Below are 26,785 nucleotides of genomic sequence, written 5' to 3'. Positions count from 1 at the left end.
TCAGGCTAAATGGGGCTTGTGTTGGTGCGAGAGATGAAATCAGGGCTGGCAGACCGTGATGTGTGAATTCACACACATACAGGGACTCTGAACAAGAGTGAATCTTGTTAATGAAGCCAAGGTGTTTTTGATGGTCTGTGCCTACAAGTCAGGCCTGCTCAGTAAAAGGGACTTTCTCTTGGGTCTCTTTAATGTCACATTCCATTTGCAGCTGTAATAAATGCTACAACTTGCTTCCCTCTCCCCTATCCCACAGCAAACACGACAGAGAGGAATTTCTTGCTGAGCCTTTGATAACACTTCTTTCTTTTCGTTCCAGATAACTTCAAACGAGAAGTGCTCAGAGAGCCTCAAGAATGATGGGGATGCTCTTCTCCAGACCCTGCAGAGCCTGGCCCACACTGCCAGGTGAGTTCCCTCAGGCTTGGAGGAGTTTCCAGGGCTGAGAGTGCTTTGTCTGCAATGGTCTTCTCCTGTAATCGCCTTCTGAGCTGCTCAGGTTCCTGTCTCTGGCCATGGTTTAACCTTATTTCTTGGATGTATAATCTTATTCCAAATACCTGGTCTCTGTGGCCGGACACTGGGCAGTGGTGGAGTGGGCTACAAGCACAATGTGCTGTTTGTGCCCTGTTTTAAGGTCATTGTGTTTGGTGCTGATTGCTTTCAACTGTGCAGTGGATGAACAGACTCGCTTGTGTTCAAGGATACCTGTGGCTTCCCCAGGAAGGCACCAGACTGAGGGAGTGCAAGAACAGAGGTGCTATTCCCAGCAAGGTGGCTGAACCTCAGCTCATCCCCCATAGGCTTTCCCTCATCCAATCCCCCTTGGACATGTGGATGAATGGATTTTACTGTTCTCTGCTCCTCAAAACAAGTATTAGACTCCTGCTGCAGGCTGTTAGGCTGCATGCCCTCAGTGCCATGGGTTAGTGGTGGCACTGGTTAGTGCTGGGGCAATGGTTGGACTGGATGGGTTTAAAGGTCTTTTCCAACCTGGTTGATTCCATGATTCTGTTTTACTCCTGGTTGAGCTTAAAATTCCCCAAGAAATTGTAGTCTATGGATCAGGTTTGGAAACACTGAGATCAACTTTTCAGTGCTCTTTGTGCTCCCAAAGGCAGGCTTTATATGGGTCAGTTGTGTGGGAAAATTGGCTCCTCCACATTACGTCAGGGTGTACCCTGTATGGGAAGGGAGCAGGGATGCGGGCAGATGTGGAAAGGAAATGCTGGGATATGGGGAGTGTAAGAAGATGCACACTGAAGACTGACCTGTTGGGAACAGTCTGCATCCCTCTCACATGCTCAGCTGCTGACTCATGGGGGTTTGTGTGACACATTCAGTTATCTGACTGAAATCAAATGTCAGCTCTCCCCAAGGGAGGCACCAGCAACACCAGTGAAGGTGACAGTGAGGAAACACAGGGTGTTCTACTTTAGGGTTTCACTGGTTTTTAGCATTTCTCTGCCTCTGCTTTCCTGGCTTCTTCTCATTGTCTGTTACCTATACAGAAACAGGAAACCACATACTGCAGGGCCCCAGATAAACAGCACTCACACTTACTTGACACAGGATGCCCAGTAGACTGAATTCTAGCTGATGCCAGTGACAATTGTTTGATACTGTTCATCACAGACTGCAGTGATAGGACAAGGGGTGATGGGTTCAGACTGAAACAGGGGAAGTTCAGGTTAGATCTAAGGCAGGAGCTCTTCCCTGTGAGGGTGCTGAGGCACTGGCACAGGGTGCTTTAGTGGAATCGAACCCACACTGAAACATGGGATCGTAGCCATTTATTGCTCAGTGAAAGCAGTTGCCAGGGTGAATTTGTTTCAGATAACCACGTTTCCTGGTTTCAATTGCTGCTCATTAAGAGCAGCTTACATAGCATGGAGTGAGCATTTGGATTTCCTGGCTAGCTCTGCATTCCCCAAAGCATGGAGTGGTGGTAGGTACTTGTCATTAGCAGCAACCAAGGAAGTTGCAGGCTGATCTAATATCGGCCTTTGTAAGCTAAAGGTGAGGGATGGTAGCCTAGAATGGGGAGCAGTGATGTGTGAGAGCCTCTGTTCCAAGGCCAGAAAAACACGTGTTTCCAGATGGGAAAATGAGGTGAAATACATATAATAATGAAAACTTTGGTGAGGAAGCAAAGGGCCCCACCTTCAATCTCAGACCTGCAGAGCTGTGTGTGTGTGAAAACACATCTTTCTGTCCAGCTGGAAGCATCTGTGTGCACATTCATGGGGTCATGATAAATGATGTCTTTGTGCAGAGCAGAGCGGGTGAGGTGGCAGTCACTGTGTGTTTGAACTGAAATTCATCTTTACACCACGTTTACTACAGGGTAGAACCCATGGTTGGGAGTTAGTGCTTAACAGAAAGGGTTCAGAGAGCAGTTGATGGTCAGTAGGAATTGTCCAGCATAAAGTATGGGATTTGAGCAGAAAGGTTTCCCCCCAAGGATGTCTAATGGGAGTTACTGGTTTTAATTCCCAGCTCTCACGCTGATGTTGCTGTGGCTTCCTTGGCATTTGAAATTCTGAGGCTGGTGGGACATGGGAGTATCAAGACTGCCTGAAACACACAAGTTGTGTGTGATGCTGAGCACCTCAGTCCTGCAGGAACACCCCCAGGTGAGCAGAGCAGCCCCAACTAACACAGCAAGCTCAGGTGTGACTGTGTGCAGGTTGTTCTTTAAACCATTGTATAGATGAATTCTTGGTTACTGCTTTACTTTGTTGGTGTTATGTGATGTAGCACAAGTATTTGACAGCCGGTTTCAAGTGTTAATTAAATACGTGGTTTCACAATACAGACATGAAGTGTTTCACTGCTTTAAGCTGCTGTTGGAAATGCTCCTTTTGTCTTGTGGACCAGGTGACTGCCTCGGCTGTCAGCTCAAGGGGTCACTGCACGCCTGTGACTGGCATTAGGCAACACCTTTGTATCAGGATGTACTATTCATCCCCTCACAGAACCAGAACCAGCCCCTGCATCACACAGAGGATGTGGGCATGGATTATGTGGTGTGATTTTGATCAGGTTTTCACCCACTAGCATGGGGTTTTATTGGGAGACTTGTGTCCTCTCCACTGCCTGGCACTGTGCAGCTTAAGCTGCACTGGTGGAATGTTATCTATCCTTGGCTGCCAATGCTCCTGATTGGAACTCTGGCTTGGAAATAGGTGAGGATGAGCCTGACAGCAAAAGCTGTCACTCTGAAAGGTCCTTGAGAGTGAGCAGTGCCAGAGTGCTAAGAATGTGCCCTGAGCAAGCAGAGCATGGCTAAAACTGGTTCTACCATCCCCTTCTTCCTTAACATTCCATTTTCCAAGCAGCACCTCCATGTTCCTGCCACACCTCCCCAACACAGGTGCCTTACAGAGCATTGCCCCTTGTTTTCACTATGTCTGTTTGACAGGAACTGTTTGCTGTATTACTTTAAATAGCTGAAGAGCTGGGTTTAGAGCTGGACTTACTAGAAACTGGGAAAAGCAAAGTGGTGCCTATTACTTGGTGAAGTGTTTTACAGTAATGGTTTTCTAGTGTGAGTGTGGCCAACCAAGCTAACTGGGTGAGACTTGTCCCTCTGCAGCTGCAGGGCCTTGGCTGTGCAAGAGAGGACAGGCCACTGTGTAGCTTTGTCCAGCTCTCAGCAGCCTGAGATCCTAACTACAGCCAAGAGCCCCTCTGACCTTCCCCCAGCAAACTGCTGCTCTGAAGAACAGCTTGGGAGCTCCTGCTCACAGCAGAGGCCAGTGCCAGCTGCACTGTGCAGATGTGCAGTGGTGAATTAGGGGTTTAAGAACCATATTCCCTGCTGCAACAAGAGAAATCAGTTACACACAGGCAAGGACCCCTGAAAATGGGTTTAAGTTACTGATGGTAAGTGAAGGCTCTTAATTTGATCCTAGTGGCAGTGCAGCTCTGAAAAGAGCCAAGTAAACAGTGTTCTCACCCTCTGAAGCCCTAGTGTGGAGCTGGTGGGCCAGGCACAAAGGGAGCTGCCTTGCATCTGGCTGAGGGAACTGGTCAAGCAAAGGGGCACCAGGCCCCAAGGCTCTAAATGGTATTTGTTGTGCAGTTCCAGGATGGTTGTCAGGAAACTTGTGACCACATAAATATACTCTATGATGTGAAATAATTTGACACAGAGTGAATTAAAAGTTTACTTTAATTTGAACCATTTTATAACTGCATTTTTCTCATGAAGCATCTGTATCACAGCAGGCTACAATAACTTTGGGATAAAAGGCAACTGGTAAACTGTCCAATACAAGGTTCCAAATAAACAGTTCTTACTGGCCCCTACCCAGACATATCCCAGATAAAGTTTTTGATCAAAAACATGAAATAGATCCACCTGCTTATTTTAAGCATATTAAAAAGGAAACTAATTGGACCATTTCTATTTGTCTAGTTTGTTTTTATACAAAAAGGCTACACAATGTTACACTTTATTCAGAATACAGTTAGAGCGATTATGAATTAGTGTTCTACACCTTTACTCAATCCTTAAAAATTAGAAACTGCTGTAGCATATTCACTATAACTTAATACTACGAGAGACTTTAAAAAAACCTAACAACAATTACTGCAAAAAGAAAGGCTACTTCCAAAGCAAGCAAGGTCAGTACCATTACAGAGATTTAAAAAAAATAATAGATTTTTAACAAGCAAGGCTAGGGTTTGATAAATTCCATCTTGCAATTCATTCTTGTGCATTCTTCAGTTCTTGAATCACTCCCAAAATCCATTTGTATTATTACTCCTCGACCAAAAAGGACCAGAACAAAAAGTTTACTTCAACTGTTCCCATAGGAAACTCAGCTTGGTTAGTGTGTCAGGCACTTTCTGAGATACTAGCCCACCCCTCGAGCCCTCTCAGCAACTCTACAGGCCAATCAATGCAAGTTCATTCAGATGATACAGCTGTGAAGAGAAAAAACACAGGGGTCAGTGCTCCTGAGCCAAGAACTGCTTTAAGCACAGTAAGACTGCATGAAGCCAGTGCACAAGACATTAACAGTTAATTACTTCCACACTTGACAGCAGAAGTCAGTCTGGAGTGTTCTGGTTGCGTTTATTCACTACCATAGCACAGTGGGACCCAAATGAGCCAATCCCTCCCTGCCAACCAAGGCCTCAGTCCAGTCATTGGTTTGTCTCTTTCTGGTTTGGTTTTGAAATTCAAGGTTGGAGCTTCTTACCTAAAGGATGATTTACAGGTCAGTATCGAACCAGGCCAACTGATTACTGTCACCTGGAGGCAGCCCATCCATAAGGTCCTGGGCATGGCCAAGATCTGGCAGACCATCAACTGGGTAGTCAGCACCAGGGTGGTGGCCACCCATTTCATGTTCCATCATAGGGTCCATACCCAAGGCATCCTGACCGTATCCGCCCGAGTGGAAAGAACGGTAGCTAGGATCTAAGAAAGTTAAAGGTGGCAGAGGGAAAAAAAGCATAATGTTAACAGATGTTAGATGCATCGGAAGCTGCAAGTATCAGTGTGTGAGAAGATTGTTGTAGCCATCTAATTCTTTCTCTAGTTCAGCCAAGTTCAACACAATCTGTTGCCTGCCCTTAGTGGCTATTCCATTGTTCGAAACAGCCTTCCCGTAAGATCCTGCAGACAAAGCACACTGCAGTCAGAAGCACGAGCAGGTTTCCAGCCAAGCCATTAGTCTGCACAATCAACAATACTACAATTCAACAATACTGCAGCAAAACCAGGCTCCAAGACTGTAGACTTGCTTCTGAAAGGCTAGTCAAAAATAGCTTAGAATCCTTAGGGATAGGCTTGCGTTCAAGTCTATAGACACTCACAGACTAATGCATTCAATACCACTTTTTTGTTTTAAAGAAAAACTGCACTATTGGTAGTGTCACATCCATTTGTAAAGAACATAAAGGATTTCTGGAAACAACAGAGCTCAACGGGAGATGCTCCCACAGGACTCAGGCAAGAGACACTAGTTTTGCATGTGCACATGGCTCCCATTTCTGTACTGCCAGTGGTGCTGCAGGAACTGGTTATTTGAACTGGCAGTTCCCCATCAGCCTGTCAGTTTGCAGTACCTTACTGAAGAGTAATTCACTCTTCACTTATTTGCAGTTCTCCTTTAAAACTTATGATTTGACTTCAGCTTAAGTTCAGTCAAGAGGAACACAAGAGACATACCATCTGGGCGGTATCCAAGAGGTTCTCCCTGGGCACCAATATCTAGTCCAAGATCTGCCGTCTAGATGCACACAAAAAGTTACACAAGAGTTTTAACATGTGGTCTTTGGGCCATAACTAGTGATTGTGAGTTTAGGAAGTTCTGGAGTTTGCCCCAGATCCCTCCTTAGCAGCTCTTCTGCAGTGAGCAAGGTACTTTTGTGAACATGATATGCTTTTATCTAAGCATCCTCATCTAGTTTAACAGCCAGATTTAGATATAGAAATCCCTTCATCACTGGAAGGAGGGTTCCATTTGGGAATAGATGAGGCAGGTCTAGGAACATACCTCCTCAGGTACACCTGTAAGCTCCTGCAAGTCAGCTGTTTATAGAGATTCCACAGCCAGCAAGAGACCTTTTAAGAGTGCTGAAAGAACCTCTCCCAGTTTGCCCAATTACAAAAGTGCCTGTCTGCACTGCAGCTGCATAACTCCAAGAGATAATCCATTTTAGCTTTTTCCCCTTTTTCACATTGCCATGGCAAATACAGATTTTAGGAAAACAGAATAATAAGCACTGAAATACTAAAAATCAAGGGCTCCTGTCCTTAATTTAGTAAATACAGACAAGCTAAGACATGCTAGGCTCCTGAATCTTGACAACCTGGGAATGAGACAGAGACTTAGCAAAACCTTCCCTCTACCTCATCCATAATGTTTGTTTTCAGTATCAAGTCACAGTGCAGCCCTTAAAGCTAAAGAAAAGCAATGTGTGATAATCAGCCTGCAAACATACTCCATTCTGAAAGCTCAATTATAAGAAAAGACACAAATTGCATCCCCACACCATGATTACTGCTCCAACACTGTTTGCTTGAAACCAGCTTTCCCAGGATACGTTTTATCTTTATGCTTCCCTCATATTACTCCTGCCTCCATCTTTGCATTCAAAATTCACTAGGTTCTGATGAACAGTAGAGAAATGTACAAAGTTCTTGTGTACAACCTGGCACACAAACATAATGAGAATTACTTTAGCAGCAGTAAAGAATGGACTCCTCCTGTCTGCAAGGGAAGAAGCAGCTCTAAGGCTGCTTGCCACAGGTTCACTGAATCTGAACACAAAAGTAACAAAGGTACAGCCAAATGTAAAGCTGGGCCTGTACCACTGATGGCATCTACACGTCACTACTGGAAGGAGGGAGGACTTGGAAGTAAAGTCTCCCTAAGGAACCATTAATACAGAAAACACAACTCACCTCATTCCAAGCCATTGGCTCAGTCCTGAACAGAGAGCTTGTCAATTCAACTGAAAGTCTCTTCTTATAGTCTTGTGGTTTGTCCTCGGACATTCTGAACAGCACTGCAGCTGCATATGTCGCTATCGAACGGAAGAGTGATTTTAGTAGAGGTCAACTCCTCTAGCAACTGTTCTAACACAGGTTTGAAATCTGTCTTTTAAGTTCACTTACCAACACCCTCATTCCTAGAATGAAGCAGTTCTGTTAAAGGGGCAGTTGCACCTTCTGCTTCGATTGCTTCAGCTGCTTCCTTGTCTTGAGCCAGTTCACAGAGTACACCGGCAGCTACTCTCTGGATATTCTCAATGGGAGAGTACAACAACTGCAACCAGAACACAAGGGTTTCTTTAGCAATTCTATTTGAAATGAGCACTTCAGCACAACCGATTTAGCAGTTCTCCCAAGGAAACACAAGAGCTGTATTAGTCATTCTCCTAGCATATACAATAGCATTATCTTGAGCTTGCTCTTACCTGCACAAATAGTGGAATGGTATTTAGACCCCTGATTACGATTCGGTTATGAACATCACGTGCAAGAATATGCAGGGCTCCGGTGCAGCCCTCAACAATTTCTTCCATACGCACACCCTCCTAATCAGGAAAAGAAAAGGCATTATTTGAAGTTGAGATACTGCATATGATCTTCTAAAATGACCATCAAAAAGCTGATCAGCCTGCCAACAAACCAAACTTGTCCCATGCGCATATCCCCTTTCTCCAACAGGGCTTATATCCACTATCTACTGCTGGCCTTCAAACTTAACACCCCTGCTAGGAGCTGGCCCAGTTTACCCATTAAATTCAGTAAGTGAAGCATCTCAGTGGAACTCCTCCTGGTGTTCTCAATTTTACTTGAGTTCACTGTGACCTTCACATCTGACAACACTGGCTCTTCTTCCCCAAGATGGATTAGCTGAGCAGTTTTGAAGTAGTAGTTATCAGTAACAAAGAGGCCCCTTCCTGCCTCTGCAAGTATTAACTACACTCCTGCTTCCATTTGCCCATTCTAAGCCAATTTCCCTTTTATTAATGGGTTTAATGCAGGCAGGGAATAAAATCAAGACTGATCTTGCTGCACTGACCTGGTACCTAAACAGGGAAGAAGTATGGAACCTGTACAACTTCTCAGTACTTTTACAGCAATAAGCACCCTTGAAAATACACAATAAGCTGTGATAACATTCTTAAACCCATACTTCTGAGAATGTATGATGAGGCAGTTCTGGCTTCCTAGTAGAGAACTACTTGCTTTGCCAGAGTAGGCAAATCCAGTGTTCCTGGGATCTATAGCATTCAGAATTAAACACTCAAGGGGGTTCTTAGTGAAATAAGAATCAAGGTTTTGGCATTCTTGTTTAACAAAAACTTCAGGTCTGCCCAGAGAGAATTATCAGCACACCAGGAGACCAACATTAAACAGCAAATATAACAGCTGTTTAGACTAAACAATACATAGCTGAGGCACACTGACAAATGAAGTTTTAAATGCAGTATTACATGTAACTTCAGCTAGTGGTGGGCACTTACCACAAACTGCTGTTGTGTTCCACCCATAGAAGTACGTCGCTGGGTATCTTGATGTGCTCTAACCAGCAGCTGAACTAGCCTTGGAATAGCACCCTGTTCACGCAGCGGGGCATGGTTTGCAGGACAGAGTGCCAGATTGCGGATCAGACCAACAGTAGCCTGCAGATTAAGAAAGGAGATGGGGAATGAAAGTGTGGTGAGCGTGCTTGCTGTTAGCAATTTCTTTTATTCATCTCGACTCCAAACACTGAAATCCCCAGGAGATAATACAAAGTAACTCAACTGAAGCCACTTTCCCATCAGACAAATTACATTCCCCAACACCTTGGAAACAAAGTACTTCACACAGTTAAAATTACATTTTAAAAAGCACCAGTTTTCAGGGCTGGAAGCTGTTAACCATCATTTACCTTGATCAAAGGCCAGTGTGACGGTGGGTGCAACAGTTTAACCACCACTGGGAGCCCGTAATGGAGACGCACTGCGTTTTGAGCCATCTCAGCTTCTTGATGTCTGCTGGTGAGGTGGCGGAGCGCACAAATAGCAGGTTCCGTGATGTCTTCCCTGTCTCCAGCCCGAAGAACTGTGCGCACAAGAGCCTCAATGCCACCAACCTGGCAAACCATCATCTTGTTCTTGTAATTGTTGCACGTAAGGTTAGAAAGGATGCCAGCAGCACAAGTCACGACATTAATATCATCTGATCCTAAAAGCTGAACAAGAGTTCCTAGAAGGCCTTCCATGCCCTCCTGCAAAACAGAAGGAAGCAAACTTTAGTCTCTCTCCTCTTCTGCTACATTGGCTTTTGATCTCTGAGAAGAAAGCCATGTACCTGCTTTGTTGCAGCATCTGACAGATTTCTCAGAGTCCAGAGACAGTTCTGGACAAGGCGCTGGCTTGGGTCTGTGAGGTGGAGTCCCAGAGCTTGCATCCCACCTAGAATATGGTACAGATTTGACAGCATTACTCAGCTTTAACACCATACTCAGATCCTCATCTTGTGAGCACTCAGATCCTTCTCTCTGTTGAAGTCTAAGTTCATATCTCTCAAGCTTCTGGATCTTTCTCAGCATTAGTATCATAATACAGCTATGCCCTAACCCTTCATCCCATAGAAAAAGAAAAAAAACTAAGATTTATGTCAAGAGTGTGACATTGGGCCTGTTAAACATACACATATTCTAAGGAGACCATTCTGACAATGCTCAGCACCCAGCTAAAAATACAGCAGACTTACTTAAAATAGACTGCTTTTTATACTTCCAGACACTAAAGGCCTCCAAAACTAGTTATGGACTAAAGGAACGATCCAAGTTCAATTTTTGATGCTAGCAGCTTCTGTCCTTATATGTAATATACCAGTCCTGAAGTACTGTATAGCTCTTGAAGTTACCGTGGTTACAAGGTACTTACCAGCCTCAACAATAGCAGGTTTGTTGCTGGAGCAAACTGACAACACTTTCAGCACCCTACTAGTGGTCCACAATAGCTTCTCATAAGTATAGGTCCTCATTATGTTTACTAGAGCCTGAGGTCCACCACTTGCCAGAATAATCAGCTGAAAGACAGCAAAAATGACATTTATCTGTCACTTCCTGTGCACATCAGCAGGTAGTAATTGTCACTGGCTTACAACCACTGGAGGCTACAGATGGGTGCAAAACCTTCCCATCTGCTTGTGTGCTCTGTAAGTTTTGCAGTCTCGCTATAAGCATGACTGCATTTCTCCAAAGCAATTCCTGTATCCTTCACTCCTTGCAAGTTTGGGACTGACTGGCAAAAGCCCAGTGTGGCTGAATGTTCAGAATAAGGAGGTCAATACACAGGAATTGTTGGGCCATTCACAGCAAGCTTCAGAAGTGCTTCAGTAGCAGAGGCACTCACCTTACTTTCTTGATTGCCATATGCTAAGATCTGAAGGCAGTCTGTTGTGATGGCCAAGAACTTGACATTTGTCTTGTTGAGCAAGGCAACCATTTTCTGCAGCCCACCAGCCAGACGAACAGCCATTTTGGCTCCTTCCTGATGCAACAGGAGATTGTGAAGGGTTGTAATAGCATAAAACAGCACCGAGTCTACTGGGGACCTAGAGAGGGAAAAAAAAACCCTTGTGAATACCTGCGCCTACCAGTACCAACTGAAAACCACACATACCATAGTACTAGCAGTCCACATACCCAAGCATTTTAACCAAAGCAGGGATGCCTCCTGACTTGAAGATTGCCAACAAGCCTTCACGATGATGTGAGAGGTTGTGTAGTGTACCTGCAGTACAACGAGCTGTTTCCACATCGTTTGTGTTTTGCATGGTACGTACGATAGCAGATACCATTTGAGGAGACCTCATAATAGCATGGCGAGACGCTTCCTTTTTGGATAGCTGATGAACCATAACTGCAGCCTTGTTCACCACCACCTGCAGAAATATTTGAAGGAAACTTAGTTTTACAGGCACTGAAGAAGCTCCAAAAGCAAGCTACACTGAGGCAAAGAAAATGCTTACCTGGTCCTCATCATTCAACAGTTTGGTCAGTTCTGGGATCGCACGAGTTGCAAGTTCAGCATCATCTTGGTAGTTTATCAAATTAACAACAGCATGTTTTAACATCTGGGATGGCTCAGCCAGGCGTTGTACATTAGTTGGATGGGCAGCATCAAACTGCGTGGATGGGATTTGCATTCCTTCATCCAGTGTTTCAGGGAACATAGCTGCACGAACTCTCTGAGCTCTAGTCATTGCATACTGGCCATCAATATCTGAAAAACCAAGGTAAGTCATTACCTCAAACTCAGAATAAAGAGCTCATCTTCTAGACTGGTAGTAATTCAGTTTTTCTGTATTTTTAAGCTGTGTGTCTAGACAAACCAGTGTAAGAGAAAAAGGCCTTACCAGCAACTTGCTCCTGGGTAAAGGACTGAGAGAATCCTTGCTCCCACTCGTACAGCACTTGTGTTGTGTCCACATCTTCCTCTTCAGGATTTCCCTTGCCACTCAAGGAAGGAGCAGTTGTTGTAGCACCGGAATGGATACCAGAGTCCAGATATGACTGTTGCTGCCAATGACTGACTGCTGCTTTTCTGTCTGGCTCCATTGCCATATCCAACTCCATCAAGTCAGCTATAGGAAATCATTGTTGAACCATTAAGCTTAGTGTAATTACTTCAGCAATGTTTCCAGAGATGACACAGACTTTCAATGAAAAATAAACTCCCATAAACAACTACAACCCAACAGAGGAAGCTCTGCAAGTTGAGACAGCAGTTTTTAACTGAGATTCTGTATCAAATCAATACATATGCCTGTAAACCCAACTAACAGGCAGAGCAATCACTGTTACTGCAACAGTCTTAAGTCTACTGCTTAAAGTTCCCCTTTTCCACATACTATGATTATATACTTGAGTGTACTTAAGGGACCCAAAAAGCTTATGGGCAACAAACTTATTTGCAGGTTTGATTTCCTGTGTAAGGTATTAATTACTGCAGTAGAACAGACATTATTCAATCCAAGTGGCTTTAAAAAAGTTTAAGAAGGGGAGTAAGGAGACCTTTTATTCAAGGGTCTTTATTCAAACTGCTAGATCCTAATAATAGAAATTGTAATGCATTATATACCTTGGGTTGCCATGTTCCTTGTTGTGCTCCCAGAACTCTTTCCTGCTACCTTTCAGAGACCCTGAAAAAGAGCAAGGTTAGAACTTATTAAACACTAATCAGAGCTAGTAAGACAGAATTTCCTATTAGAACACCAGAACTGCAAACTCTTCACCTGTAAGACTTCACCTATCTTGCCATTTCATTACTACAGTGCTAATTAGCAAACCCCCACAGACAGAGATGCAAAAGAATGAAATGTTTCACACAGACTTTTTCTGGCAGACTGCATGTAAGATAAATTCATCTTTTAAGAAAAAAAGAACTGAAGACTGATCATGATAGAGCCATTTTTTACTCCTCTATCCTTGCATGAAGTCCAAACATTAAATTCCACAGCTTGGACATGCTGCAAAGACAAGGGCTAAATGTCATTTCCCTCAAAGACAACTGTTCTTAAAATACTAGAAAAACTGTTTGATACAGAGCTACAACATGGATTTCCATGCGGAAAGCTGAAGTGATCATTTAAGACAAGCTGGTATTATTTCAGAGGTACAAAGACTACCTAAAGAGTTATAATTGTACCTCTTCCTTTACCTCATTGCTGTACCACAACAAGTTTCTTTCTATACAAAAGTCTTCCTTGAAGTTCAACTGAAAATTGAACCAGTCTTGTAAACAAATGCTCTCTTTTAGGTGTACACATGAAGTCACTAAACTTGGTTGGTTGGGGTTTTTTGCACAGAAAGCCAAGATAATTTGGGGCAGGAGGCTGAAACAGGATCAAAATCTTCAGTATGCAACTCCATTTGATATCAAACAGTAAAGAAGTATTTGTACTATGTATCTGTAGCCATGTCTTCACTAACCCAGAAAGAGAAATTGGAGGCTACAGCTTTGCAACAGGTCACTCAAATTTGTCACTTTTATTTCATTTTCTCCCCCCCTTACCCCAGTCCAACACTGTTTTCAACACAGACACAGAGCTGGTGACAGCCTATTCTGGGAGCTAGCCAAGCAGAAACATTTGTAGTGGCAACTAGTGCAGTGAGCAAAACCATCTCTTCCAGCAATCAGCTTTCAATGTGCCCTTAGGTGTTAGAGCTGTGCTGATCAAAACATTCCTAGACAATGAAGTAAAGGCAAGCCACTAATCTCTTTAAAGGACCGGTTTGCAGTACTGTGTGTCAGGAGAACAAAGTCCATTTGACACTATTTGTGTGAAGACAGATTTCCCACTTTCCTTCAGGAGTACCTTTTAGAAAACCAGAATTAAACAGAAGACAGGCCTGTAGTTTCAATTCTCACTGAATAGGTTAGGCAACTCTGAGGCAAGCTTCTATTTCATTGTCCCTGAGCCAGCTACAGGATACTCCAGCAGCTCCTCATCTCATATTCTGCTGCACAAATGCCAGTGTTGTTTGTCCTGACTCTGCACTCCCACAACTTTTGGCAGCAGCCCTTCCTTGTCTCTCTATAAATGGACAATAGATCTGCATCTGCAGCAGGTAAGCAGCACTGAGCTGATTTAAAAGATAACAACATACAGGAAGTACCCTTCTGTGCTCAAGTCCCTAAACCAGTCCTACTCCACAGCTTGGAAGAGACTAGCTAACTCATAATTTGCCCTAAGGATGCACTGACAATACAACCATTTTTTTCCCCAGTCCCTTGAACACAGATTCCTCCAACATTTTTGAGCAGCACTGGTACTGGGAAGGAGAAACCAAGTCATGCTGTCAGTTCACCATTAATACAAAAATTCTTCTGAGTACCTAAGGTGGAAGAAATGCCAATACAAAAGCTTGATAGCTCCCTGCAGGTCTTATGCATTACTTTGTCAGCCCCACTAACACCTTCCAAACAGAAAGCAGTGGAATAGCACTAGAATTTGTATCTTAACTTCCTGTAGTCCTCACTGCAAGTCACATGCAACATATCCGCTAGAAAACTGGGCAAGATCCAGATGCAATATGCAATTTGCAACATGCTTACCACAAAGATCTGTCTTTATTGTAACCTTTCCTGTCTCCTCCTATCACCATGCTGTTAATAAAAAATTATCACCAAACTAGTCCTGAAGTTAGCATACTGGCAGATGAACCAGTCAGGAGCATTGACCATGCTTCGAGATATTTACTATCACTTCAGATTCAAATATGCAACACAGAGCTTGAGAACAACATTCAGAATTTCCTTCCACTGTTGAATTCTGCACAAACGAATGCAGCTGGCTTACAGCAACTGCACTCTTGAAATGGCTGTTTCAATTTCAGAAGCCTGAAGAGATCAGAAGAGTAGCTGTACCATTAGATACAATCCAGCAGAGCAGACTAGCTACTGAACTGCTACACTGTTCCAAACCAAAGCTGAGGAACATCTACAAAATGGCAATGACAAATACTGATTCAGTGTTCAGAACTGCATTATCAGTCAGATGCTCAGTCTTTGAAATGGTGACATTAGATAAGCCTGCTGGCTGCACCTGAAAGTTTTTAACATCCTTATCTGCATTTCATACACCCATAAACACCCCCAGCAATTCCAGCTAGCATCTTTTTATTTAGTAGGTTTAAGAGTTCAAACTAACTGTATACCAAAAGTGGCCAGCAAAAAGGGGTACAATCTGGTTTTAGGGTTCATGTAACTGAACATTCTCCCATATTTTCTTTCTCATTTTACAAAGGGGTGAACTGTGTCCAGGAAAACTGCTGACTTTATTTTCCTGTGTGTCACTGACAAAGTTAACACTCACAAAGAAAGCAACAACCCCACACTAGGTACAAATGCTTGCACTATTCATTTGCCCAACAGAAACTGGATCAGTACATGCAGGATGGGTGTGAGGTGGTGGAGCAGTGGAAACAACAGGAAAAGCCTTGCTAGGGTAATTAAGCTTGTGTCTTCAGCCATGAGCATATACCAGCTCATTTAAATCAAGTCCATGTTCAAATTTATTGGAGTACACATGACTGGTGACATTCCATCGTCAAGGTCAGTGATACAGCTCTAAGCATCAGGAACAGATAAAAGGACATGGTATACTTTAGCATGACAGCAAGCTTCTGTAAGCCCCATTATTTTTAAAGACTATCTGGTACTCTGAAGTGAAGTCTGAATTTTAATAAATGTCATGTTATACAGAAGTTCATACTGATGTACTGCCAGGAGTTATGGAACTATTAACTTCTTAAAACATCCTCCATGACACTACCCACGAGCATGCATGATCAGCTCTGTGTTAAATGAGGGCTGAGGGTTTATATATATATAAATATATACTAAATATATATATAATATATATTGCCTATTATACATACTAAATTTCACCTATGAAGTGAAATGCAAGACACTGCACTACAGTGCATTGTATACCATCAGTCCCAACCTTGCATGTAAATTGCAGGAAACCTTAGCAGGCCTATGAGCCAAGTTTCAAATTATAACAGAAGACAACGCAAATTTCTTGATTTTCAAAGTACAGAAAGAGGAGTATTTTGATAATGAATAAAAACTGGGTATCAACTTGTGAGTTTGGAGAAGTTAGGCACATGCCAAGGAAGTCAGTAAGCCTGTAACATTTCTCAAATCTGAAGAGTTATCTTCATTAAGATTGACCCAGATTACCTGACTGATTCGATAAGCAGATCCCCTCCTCTTTATAAAGCAAGTCAAACTTGAAGCCTGAAAGTCTTCCAGAAATCTTCTGCCTGAGCACAGCATGTTACTAAACCTTGTATGGGAAATCAAGGCTGATAATCTGATCCAATCACTGTTTCTATTTGAAGTGTGTATGTGTACTGACCATGTTTTGATACATCTCACCTAGGACAGGCCAAGCAACTGCATCCATAAATTAACCATTTTTCTACATAGAAAAAGCAGATTTTCATCTTCTTGTGACAGTTACAGCAGTTAAAAACATCAGCTACATACAAGTGAAAAACATGTACTGGAAAAATTTTTCTCCCAAGTATTCCAAAGCTACTTCAACTATTACCAAGGTGTTACTGAAAGCATTCTTTAGGTCTAATTTTATAAGTGGTCTTGTTTCAGGCAGCTGCCTGCCAATGATGCTGCACAACTATCTGCTTTACAGGAAACACCAGTTCCAAAATTAATAACACCAGATAACTACAGCACTTGCTCCCATGACCCAAGAACAGGTATGTAAGAACTTAATGTAGCAGAAGTTTCCTCATTAACCTTAGTTTTCAAGTGAAGGATGTGGGAAATACATTTGAGGATTTTAAAAAGTCCTTTGATCTTATCCTGGAAGTTATTAATCTGTTTTCTAGAAAAGGAAGCTGGGGGGGAGGGAATCATTTAAGTAAGACACTTGTAATAGCAACAAAGACACTTTCATGGTATATAAGCTCTTTCAGGCATGAGTGACTGTCCTGTCTCTTTTAAGCATTTTTTGGTCTAATCTACCTATATGTATCATGCTATAAGCATTTGTGCAACAAACCTTCTGCTTTGCCTTATGAAGACATGACCCAAATGAAATAATCACTTGATTATTCATTAGGAAGAGTACTAAACTGATTAGCAGAAAGTGAAAAGTCAGTCTAGCTGAAGAACACACAGCAACTAAGATGCGAGAGGGAGTGAAGGAGGGAGAAGTTACAGGTGACCTGTAAGAACTGGTTTATAGATTGTCTAGTCACAGATGAAAACAGGGATGGCATCTGTGGGAAGTAATGATCCATGGTACTTGCAGTCAGTTTCTAACTTGGACATTTCTAATTTTGAATTAAGAAGAGAAAGATAACCTCAGAAGTTAAAAAGGACTGTCCTTCACATTGTACGTCTCAATTTAGGAAACTTTTAAACACCAGAAATCTACTGTAAACTTATTATTCCTTAATAAAGTCCTCTTCTCCCACACCCTCCCAGAGAGCCCAAACAAAACTTAACTTTGAGGATTTTTATCTGGCTTTTGTTGAGAAGGGGTATAGGTACTTTTAGAGGCCTTTAATATATCAGATGCTTCTGCAGGATTGGCAAAAAAATCCTGAAAGTACAGTTTTGGGATTGTGTGTTTTAAGGAAGGAAGCTTGCTGTAGGAATGACAGTTAGGGTTGATGATTTTTCTATGGAGATTCCCTGCACAGATACTTAATTTCAAAGTAGAAGTAAATAACATGCTTGAGCTTCAATCTGAAAACCTCCATTTAGAAAGTATTTCATCTTGTACACAAGTTTAAATACAAGAGTTCTGCTTTAATACATTCCATATCGCAAATATTGATCAGCATTCCCATATTCTGTCTAAAGTAGCAGTATTTGCAGGCCTCATTTTGTCCACTCTGAAAGGAATAGCTGTATGTAGTGAGTGGAGGTTATTTTGAAATTAAAGCTATATGCAACATTACAGGGCCTTGATTATTGTGAAAGTAGTCACCAGTAGTGATTTCTGGATTAATTCAGCTTTTTAAATACCTCCTCACACCAACAGTTTAAGAACCTGGGTGGACAAAAACTACTCTGAAACTTGTTGAGAACTGGCTCTCAAATAATGGTTTAAGGCTGTAAATAAGCACATTTTAGCAGTAAATTTAATGTTTACCTTATCTACACCAGGAATCAGAATATAACTTTACATTTCTCATTAAAGTCAGGCTTCCTTCTGCTTTCAGCAAGTTGATACTTAATACTGGGTAAAGATACCTTATCACAGGCCATCTGAAGGCATCCTAAGTAAATGGAAGTAACTTATGCAGTTGTTAACATGAAAAGGAAACAAATCTAACAATACAGCCAACTCTAAAAGATAAAAACATCATGCGTTTTCATAACTCCAAAACATTTCTATCTTCTTTTGGGTTACATGATAGAATACCTATTGCCTTCACTACCACCCACCTTAGAAGAAACACCACTACAAGAGACAGCAGCATTACTACATTTAAGTGTTGTGCCAGGATGTAGCAACCTCAGCTATTCCAGTAGTTCTATTGAAAACTAAGAGCTACCAATAACCTGAACCTATCATGCCACAGCACATGTATATACTGGAAACCAGCTTAATGACCCTAAACTGCAACAGAACAAGCTCATTCCTAAACTTCAACTAGTGACAAAACTGCTCTGGTTATTTCCTCAGGCAACATTTGTTTCACATTATTCCCTCCAACCACCAAGCAGGAATACTTCACTGCAGTGATAAACTCAGTATCATATGTAATCCACCCAGCTCAAATTTATCCAAGGCAATGCATTCTATTGATGCCTGTAGAAGTTATAAGATGCCTTGCAAACAGCAATACTTTTAGGTTCAGCTAATCACATCACAGTAAACTTGACCTGGAGCCCAGAATAAGTCTCAAATTAAGGTATTTTAAAGAACAAGACCTGAAAGTCTAAGGTCTGTTTGTCCTATAAAATATTAGGAAATCAAGAAACCCGAACAGTATCAGCTTTAGTGACCTTAACAGGCTGCAACTTCCAAGCTTTAAGTATCTTTAATATGTGCTGAAAGAGGCAACAAACTAGCTCAAATAATCCATAGAATTAAAGCAGAAGGGGAGGATTTGACAGCACACACAGAGATCCCTCAATGCTCATGACAAGTTACCTCTGCTTTCAGCCACTGATTTTTTGCTGCTTCAGTTCCACTTAATTTCTTTTTTCCTTCACACATCCCAGTTTGCCGTTTCATCGATAGCTCTGCCTTTTCTGCCTTTGGCTTCTGCCCTGGAAGTTATCTAAAAATTCCTTTCCACAGCGTAAAGGCAGAAGAGCTTCCCTACATTAGCTTTTATTAGTTTTGTAAGAGTTGATTTGATGCCACATCACAAAATATAAACCCTTATGCTTGTCTATTTTCTGTCATCTTGGCAATCTAAGACCAATTAAGAGCACAGAGTAGAGTTTCTATTCACACGCTTATTACCCAAAGCAAACAGCATGCAGATACTTCTGTTCTTGCTAGACTTCTTTAAGTTGATTACAACTGCCTTAATGGAACTGAACTGCAGACATCTGGTAGTCTTGACTACACTTAAACACTGGGTTAGCTGTACTAAAAGAGGATTTATGCCTCAAAAAACATCTAGTGAAGACTGTGGTTACAAAGTCAGAAAACTACACACATGGCAGAGGGGAAGGAGCAGGGCCACAAGGACTTAAGAACTCGGCTGCAAGCCTACATTTTACCACACTTCACTTCCTTTAGGACTGGAACACAGAGTGATCTGATACTACAGGACGCTCACTGTTTTAACCCTCCCCTCCCTCCCAAAAGGGGCAGCAGGCTAGTAAAGATCACACTTCCTAGCCATCTTGCCACATGATAATTGTGATAACGCCAAATTTCAAGTGTGGCTGAAACCATACTGTAAGTGCAGTAAGTTCCACGTTTTGTGTTGCTCACCCCAAGTACAAAATGCCACCCAGAACACTTCAATAGTTTTAATCACTGAAGAGCAACAGTCACTGGCCAAAAGTTCAGGTGACAAAATGTATTGGAAACAGACCTGGGGAGCTTTCAAGCTGCTGGCACTGAGTGTCACAGAAACCCACCACATTTCTGCACTAACAGCTCATGCAATTAGTCAGGGTCTTGACAGGTTCTAACCTTTAAGTACCCTTTTATAAACAACCCATTAGAAGTTTCAATAAAGCAACAGTTAACATTGGTCTGAGAGCCAGGGTCAGCCTACAGATACTTGAGATAACTAATACAGAAAATTATGAGAACCTGGAGAATTCAGAACAAGCACAGAATTTAAGTTACTAAAAGTAATTAAGTTCACCTGGGCACTGATCTGCACAATCACTCTAAGAGATGAACTTTCCAACTTTAGAGCCTGCCAGAAAGCCTCCTCAAAAATTAAGCTGGCAATATCATGTAAAGATGCTCTAATACCTTTGATGCACTTTAGAGGAAGTCAAATATCGATAGGACAAAGATGTCAGAAACTACTCAGTAGCAGTTACCTACCACTGTGATGTCTTACAACTATCAGCAGTGCCCTAGAGAATTTTGTTTGATGCTGGCCAGAGCCTAAGGCTGCCATGTGGCTGGGCATACTCTGCAATGTAAAGACAACACCTTTCCACATAGTCTCATACTCTCTGCTTCTTAAAGGAATACTTATACTGTAGTAGCTGAAATATCACAGCACTGGATCTTGTCACTTCAGAGAAGTTAGTGTTTAGATCCACAACCCAATTAACTCTCCTCCTTACCTAAAGAAGCATTCAGAAGCTGCAAGGGGCGGGTCAACACAATTCTTTATATTCAAAATCATGGGCAAACAGGTTCTAACAACATCTGCAAAGCAAAGTGATCTTTTCAAAGACAGCTGCACTTTCTGCACTAAATATCTGTCCCCTATAGAAGTCTCTGGTTGATTCTAAGAGCTATAAGTAGCCATACTTAAGCTGACAGAGAAAGGAATGGTTTAAGATAGCTTTTCACTAGTAAGCATACTGCAACACTAGGAAAATCTATCACTTTATTAGTAGGCAAGATTGGCTCCAAATACCTACATATCCTTCTTTGCTGAGATAGTGATGAGAACATTTAAGGCGATGTAAGGAACTTCCTCAACTGCTAACCAAGGGTTACACATCCACCTTGAGAACAAAAGTAATAATCTTCTCCACATAATGTACATATCAATCATTTGACAGCAGCTTGCAGGTCAATATTAAAGGACTGGTATGACAGTTTCGAGTTTATGAACTTGTGTTAAATTCACAACAACATTATCAGCCCAATTACTCATGTGTTTTTTGACTAAGCACCACCAACTAATGCAAGTAACCTCAAAACAGTTACTAAGTCACTTCTGTTCAGCAGTGGATTTACTTTGAGATCTTCTAGTCACCAGCAAGCATTTCCAATCAGGGTTTCATGCAGCATTATGTTTGAGTATTCCATGGCTGGGCAAAACTTTAAGAGCAGTTTTCTAATCACAGCTTAACAAGTTCCCACATCTTATCTGCACGACAGTTAGGTATCTACACTATACCTACTCCTTTCTCAGTTTGCTATGAACTATTTTTTCTGTTCAAGGTTTAGTTTGCCAGAAGTACTCACCTAAAACTTGCACCATTTTGGAGCTTTTCATCCATGTGCCCCTACTTTTATCAAGTAAGATGTCTGTAGTAAGATGGCAGTAGCCAGGATCAAGCATCATTCTTTAATCTTACCTAGCCACATACAAAAAAAAAGCTGCCATCATAACTATTTACAGATAGCCTATGAGAATTTAAGCATTATACTGTATTTCATTTAACATTAATAAAGTTCAACAACAAACCACTGCCATCCCTCAAGCTTCCTGCCTACTTAGTTTGTAAGTGTCAAAAAGATATACTTAATGGTTCTGCAGTCATTTTTTATGATCGTGTACACCACTAACAAGGTTGACAGCTACTGTATTACAGAAGCATCTTTCCCTCCTGTCTATGCAGAAATTATTCATTTCCACTCTAGTATAGAAACAATTTAGCAAACAACCTCCCTTTTCAAACCAGGAAGTATCATATCATAACCTAGTTTCTTCTTAGGCTGCAACCACAACGGCAGCCCTGTACAGGGGCTTTAAACATTAATCTCAATGGTCTAAGAAACCAGAGTGATTAGTCATAATTGCACTGACACTAATGAAATTCTTATGAATCTGAAAGTGACTGTCTTTGCTTGTCTGTCAGAATAACTATGTATCTACCATAAGACATACTGACATTCAAAAAAGTACTGTTTAAGCAACAAACATGCTAATCAAGTCTGAAACCATGCTTTTTCAACTTTTAATCAAGGCAAACTGACAAGACAACAAAATATATCAGCACCTTTCGGATGTTAAGATTTCTGGCCACTGGAGGGCACCTGAATTGTTGCCAGGACAATACAGAACTACTCGCTACAGTTGCTGCAGAGTTGGCAAACTTCTGATTTATGCAAGTCCATTTAGCACAGTAAGTCAGCCTAGAAATGCTAGTTCCAGCAAATATACTTACAGTGCACACTGTGCACGCCAGTAATTTGCGAACTCCAGTAAGATCCACCTAGCTCATATTTGTTAAAAGCAGCAACCTCGAATACTATGCTCTTTCAGACTTTAAAGGAATTAATTTATTCCTTAAGCAAGGCTCCAGAGTTTACTTAGTATTAAGTAACACAGCAAGTAACTTCTGCAATACTAATACAGCCAGTGTACATTGTTTCCTCAAGCAATTTGGAATGTTAACAAAAAATTTTTCTGCAATTCAAGCTGTAAAGCAACATCTGCACCCATACTTCCAAGGCATGGGTCACAATTGTTTTCACATTAAACCAGAGTAAGCAGATTCATAAGGGCAGACTGAGGTACAAGTTTCATCTGCTCACCTTATTGATTTGGTGTTCCATACAGACAGATATGCCAAACTTCCATTAGTTCTCTCCTTTACATTATGTGCCAGAGCAAAAAAAACCAAGTCTGGCTCCTTTATTCTTGGAAGAGGCAAAACAGGCCATGCAACACTGGCATATTAAAACAGTATGCTCTTGACTAAAGCCTTATCACTGACCTACAGCAAATTTTACTTTGGGGTCAAGTGGCAGAACCGGTATTGAAAGTTAACTGCTGTCAAACTACCTTATGCTGACAAGTTTAACCAATTCAGTTGGTGCAGAGCACCAAAAACCTCCAAAACAAATCTTCCTATGCTTAACCAGAAAGTCAGCAATACTGGAATTCACAGCATTTTTCAAAGTTAATGTGGTGCTGTGAGGACTCAAAAGCAAGTCCCAGCTGCCTGCAGAGTTTCTCACAGTCTTATCAGGTTTCATCAAGTGTGATGTTCCAGGTAAGTAAGGTCCATCCCAATTTTCCTGCCACAGTATGCAGTCTACCAAAGTCACAGAACAAGTTTTGCTGCAAGCAACTGCATGATTACCACAACCCCTGCCTTACCAGCTTTAACTATGAATTAACATAAGTGATTTAGATTACTGCTGTATTTGCACACTAGTCTGCCTACTAGACAATATTTTGCAGAAACATCCTTAGCCAAGAGTTTTAGAGCACACATTCAGACTTCATAAACTGAAGTCCACAATAGTCATGTTTCCTGCCCCATTCTTGCTACTTCCTTTTCTACCCCTCAAAATACTGCAAGAGTAGTTTAGAAAACCTATAGAAGACAACTTGTTATCTGAATTAAATTTCTAAAGGGCTGTGTTCTGAAGAGTTAAACTCAAGTTTTCGGTTTTAAGTCTAGGAAGACCAAAACCAGCTTCACAAAGAAACCATATGTCTGACAGGCAACCAGGTTTCATGGCCAAGATTTGATAAGCCAGTTACCAACACACCATGTAGTTATAACAAAACACTAGTGTTCATAGTAAGCCATGTATCAAGGAAGTAACCCAGTCTATTTATTGTTTTGGCAAGAAAAAAAGAGGCTGGGCTTACTAAGGCTGTACCAGAACATCTGAATTAACTGCCTTTCCCAATCCAGCTTTACTTTGTATTAAATCCTTGCTTTTAGAAGCTATTGTGCATTGCATTGTTCTTCTCATCAACATGTTTTTACTTATTTCTCTCCTAGACTCTTTGAAACACTCAGCCATACAAACCAACATGAACATTCCCACACATATCAGCTTATAAACAGAAAATATCTGAACCATTAGCCAAGCAAATACAACATTACTTTAGAACAAGCCCAGAATGGCAAGACACTTGATACGATTTCAGCCTGAATGGCTGAATTTAGTGAGAGAGCCTTAAAGCCTCACGTGAAGACTTAAGTAGCCTCATTTTCAACAGCACCAGCCATTAGGCAATCAACACAGTAGCCACATACCTGCAGCTGTCAGCACCTTTTAATAAATGGTGCAAGGTTCCTGGTTCCTGGACTGTCAGCTACTGAAATTCACATTATAACTTGGCCCAATAAACACCAGCAAGTTTTGCCCTTTATGCTGTTTTAAAGCCTTGCAGTAATACCTTTTTGTCATTCAGAAGCAAAATTGTAATTAAGTTGCTCACTGGCATCTTAATATTAAGAAAATCCCGACACTCTTTCAGGTAGTTTTCTCAGCTTTGCCATTACTATAGTCTCTGCACATAAAGATCCCATTTTACTAAAACCCCTCCTTGATTTCCGTCCACCGACCTCAGCATACCAGCCCAGCCTCTTTCCATTCACCACTTGCATACTTTGGGGGATGGGATGACCACAGATGTCTGGAATATACAGAGTGTCAGAACAATGGCTACTCCGTGAGAAAGAGATCAAGAAGTAGCTGACTACAACGATCAACACTGCTATTCCTGAAGTCCTACAAGTTGCCCATAGTACCTTCCCGGCCCGTCCTTTCTTCCCAAAAGGGGTTACCGTCACTAAACGCTTTTTTGGGAAGAGATTTAAAAAGCAGCCTGATGTCCTACACCAAGTTGTACCTAGGGAAGAATTTAAGGCTTTGCTAGACTTCAACCTCGCTGTTCCCGGAACAACTAGTCATACAAAAAAGAGATCAATTAAGCTTTCCGTGGGGGAGGAACCCACCAGAACTAAACAACTGGAACTCCCTGTTCCACGGACGATGAGTACAAGTGCCCATATGCTACTGGAAGTCACAGTAACTTGCTTCTTACGCCTCAGAAGCGTGCTTTGGGAGGCTGGAACCGCCGTCGTCCCTCCAGCCAGCTAGGGAAAGCAGCAGTCGCTTCCCCTTGCAGCATGCGAGTCCCCACACTACCCAAACCCCAAATCATTCGCTACAAGACTCTGGTAACGCGGGTGTTAAAACTTAATTTGATTGCTCCCAGCTCCGGGGAGCTCCATTTCTACGACACTCAGAAGCAGCACAACCTTTCCAGCAAATATGCATGCAACTAAGACCGAAAACCCACAAAGCTTCAGATTAGTTATCTCCCACTGACTGCAGTGACCGTGATTAATTGCATTCGGTACAAACAAACCCATCCCTTGCGCTCTTTCCCCTCTCCTAGCACCAACGGCAATCCGAAGCCCACCAGCAAGTCAGTACCTCCCCATAGCCTTTTAAAAAAGGATAAAGGAAGAAGGGAACGACAACGGAAATCGCGGCCTCGGCTGCGACGACCCAAGGGGCAGCGCCTCGCCTTCTGAAGACCCCCAGCAACCGCCCCCTCGCCCCAGGACGAGCTTCCCAAGAGACACCTCGGGAGCTGCAGCTGCCGCCTCCTTCAGCCACGCAGCTGTCCGGACCTCCCCAAACAAGAGCTCTCTTTTCCTTCCCTTTCCTTCCCCCCTCTCGCCTTCCTCCCACCGCCTGCCCGGCCCTTCCCGCCTCAGCGCCGGGCACACCCTGCACCCCACAGCGGCCTCGGGACGTAGCGCCCGCTCCCGAGCACCGGCGGCCGCTGAGGGAAGGGGGAACCCGGCTGGGGCTCGCCTCAAGTTCCCGATGGAAAAGAGTAGCACTAACGTTGCAGGGAGGCGAGAGCGCAGGGTCTCCCCAGGCTCCGGCTTCTGGTGCCGCCCGGGCGATCCCGGTCCGGTCCGTGTTTCCTTCCTTGTGCCGCCGCCTTCTCCTCCTCCTCGCTCGGCTCTTTGCTTGCGGCAGTGCCCCCGTCGCTGCCTCCCAAGTGGCGACCGTGTTAGTTCCCCTTACCCGAGCGCCGCTACTGCTCCCACCGCCAAACCGAGTGAGAGGCTTAAAATGGCGTCGCTCACAAGGAGGTTCTTATAGTGATCGCCGGACTCAGCTGTATCCTGCCGCCGCGGCCGGGCCCAGCGCGCAGCATTCCACAGGCACCCAGCGCACAGGGCAGGGGGAGGAGAAATAGTGCCCGGCTCCCAGGGCGGAGGGAGACAGAGAGCGGCAGCAGCGGCGGAGGGAAAGCGGCCGTGAGGCGGGGGGGAAGGCTGTGGTGGCGGCGTGAGGGGCGGGAGGGGGAAGGATCGTGGAGGTGCCGTATTCCGGATGTAGGGAAGAACGAGCTGAGTTCCCGGCCGGGAGCGAAGTTGTCTGAGGGTGGGGTAAAGGCGGCGGGGGAAGGGGTGCAGTTGAGGGGTTAACATCGGGGTCCCGCTGTAGGTTGTGGGGGGTATGGGGGGGAAAGGCAACCGTGAAACTGACCTGCCCCCCAGTCCTTTAACTTGGTGTTTCTTTGCTGCGGATTCTATACTTTTTAATACTCTTTCTTTTTAATTTAAAAAGAAAAAAGCACACCACCACCACCTATAGCGAAACTCC

The 26,785-nt window shown here is 42.9% G+C and overlaps 1 protein-coding gene and 1 long non-coding RNA gene across 2 annotated transcripts; one reads left to right on the top strand and one right to left on the bottom strand.

Moving 5' to 3' along the window:
- Nucleotides 1–318: 318 nt before the first annotated feature.
- LOC117436478 (uncharacterized) lies at nucleotides 319–2,817 on the top strand. Its single transcript, XR_004549850.1, has 2 exons — nucleotides 319–408; nucleotides 2,500–2,817. It is a non-coding gene; the product is annotated as an uncharacterized lncRNA (long non-coding RNA).
- Nucleotides 2,818–4,159: 1,342 nt separating this feature from the next.
- Nucleotides 4,160–26,281, bottom strand: CTNNB1 (catenin beta 1). Its single transcript, XM_005144780.3, has 16 exons — nucleotides 26,015–26,281; nucleotides 12,613–12,673; nucleotides 11,888–12,115; nucleotides 11,501–11,754; nucleotides 11,175–11,413; nucleotides 10,882–11,083; nucleotides 10,411–10,555; nucleotides 9,830–9,933; nucleotides 9,408–9,746; nucleotides 8,998–9,156; nucleotides 7,942–8,061; nucleotides 7,640–7,790; nucleotides 7,427–7,548; nucleotides 6,188–6,248; nucleotides 5,214–5,434; nucleotides 4,160–4,935 (listed from the first exon to the last, which is right to left on the bottom strand). Exons 2-15 carry the CDS (start codon nucleotides 12,623–12,625, stop codon nucleotides 5,226–5,228), a joined length of 2,346 nt encoding a protein of 781 aa, XP_005144837.1. The 5' UTR covers nucleotides 12,626–12,673; nucleotides 26,015–26,281; the 3' UTR covers nucleotides 4,160–4,935; nucleotides 5,214–5,225.
- Nucleotides 26,282–26,785: the final 504 nt, after the last annotated feature.

The sequence above is a fragment of the Melopsittacus undulatus genome, chromosome 1, assembly GCF_012275295.1.
Source record: "Melopsittacus undulatus isolate bMelUnd1 chromosome 1, bMelUnd1.mat.Z, whole genome shotgun sequence".
In the NCBI taxonomy this organism is placed as follows: Eukaryota; Metazoa; Chordata; class Aves; order Psittaciformes; family Psittaculidae; genus Melopsittacus; species Melopsittacus undulatus.
The sequence above is the reverse complement of the archived record's forward strand: the minus strand, read 5'-3'. Positions and strand labels throughout refer to the sequence as shown.

What these genes read in the sequence shown, in the direction of transcription:
- CTNNB1 (XM_005144780.3), bottom strand. An exon ending in ATGGCAATCAAGAAAGTAAG is followed by an intron (nt 10,556 to 10,881) that starts GTGAGTGCCTCT and finishes GCTGTCTTTCAG; the next exon opens with CTGATTATTCTGGCAAGTGG. An exon ending in CCATTCCACTATTTGTGCAG is followed by an intron (nt 7,791 to 7,941) that starts GTAAGAGCAAGC and finishes TTCTGGTTGCAG; the next exon opens with TTGTTGTACTCTCCCATTGA.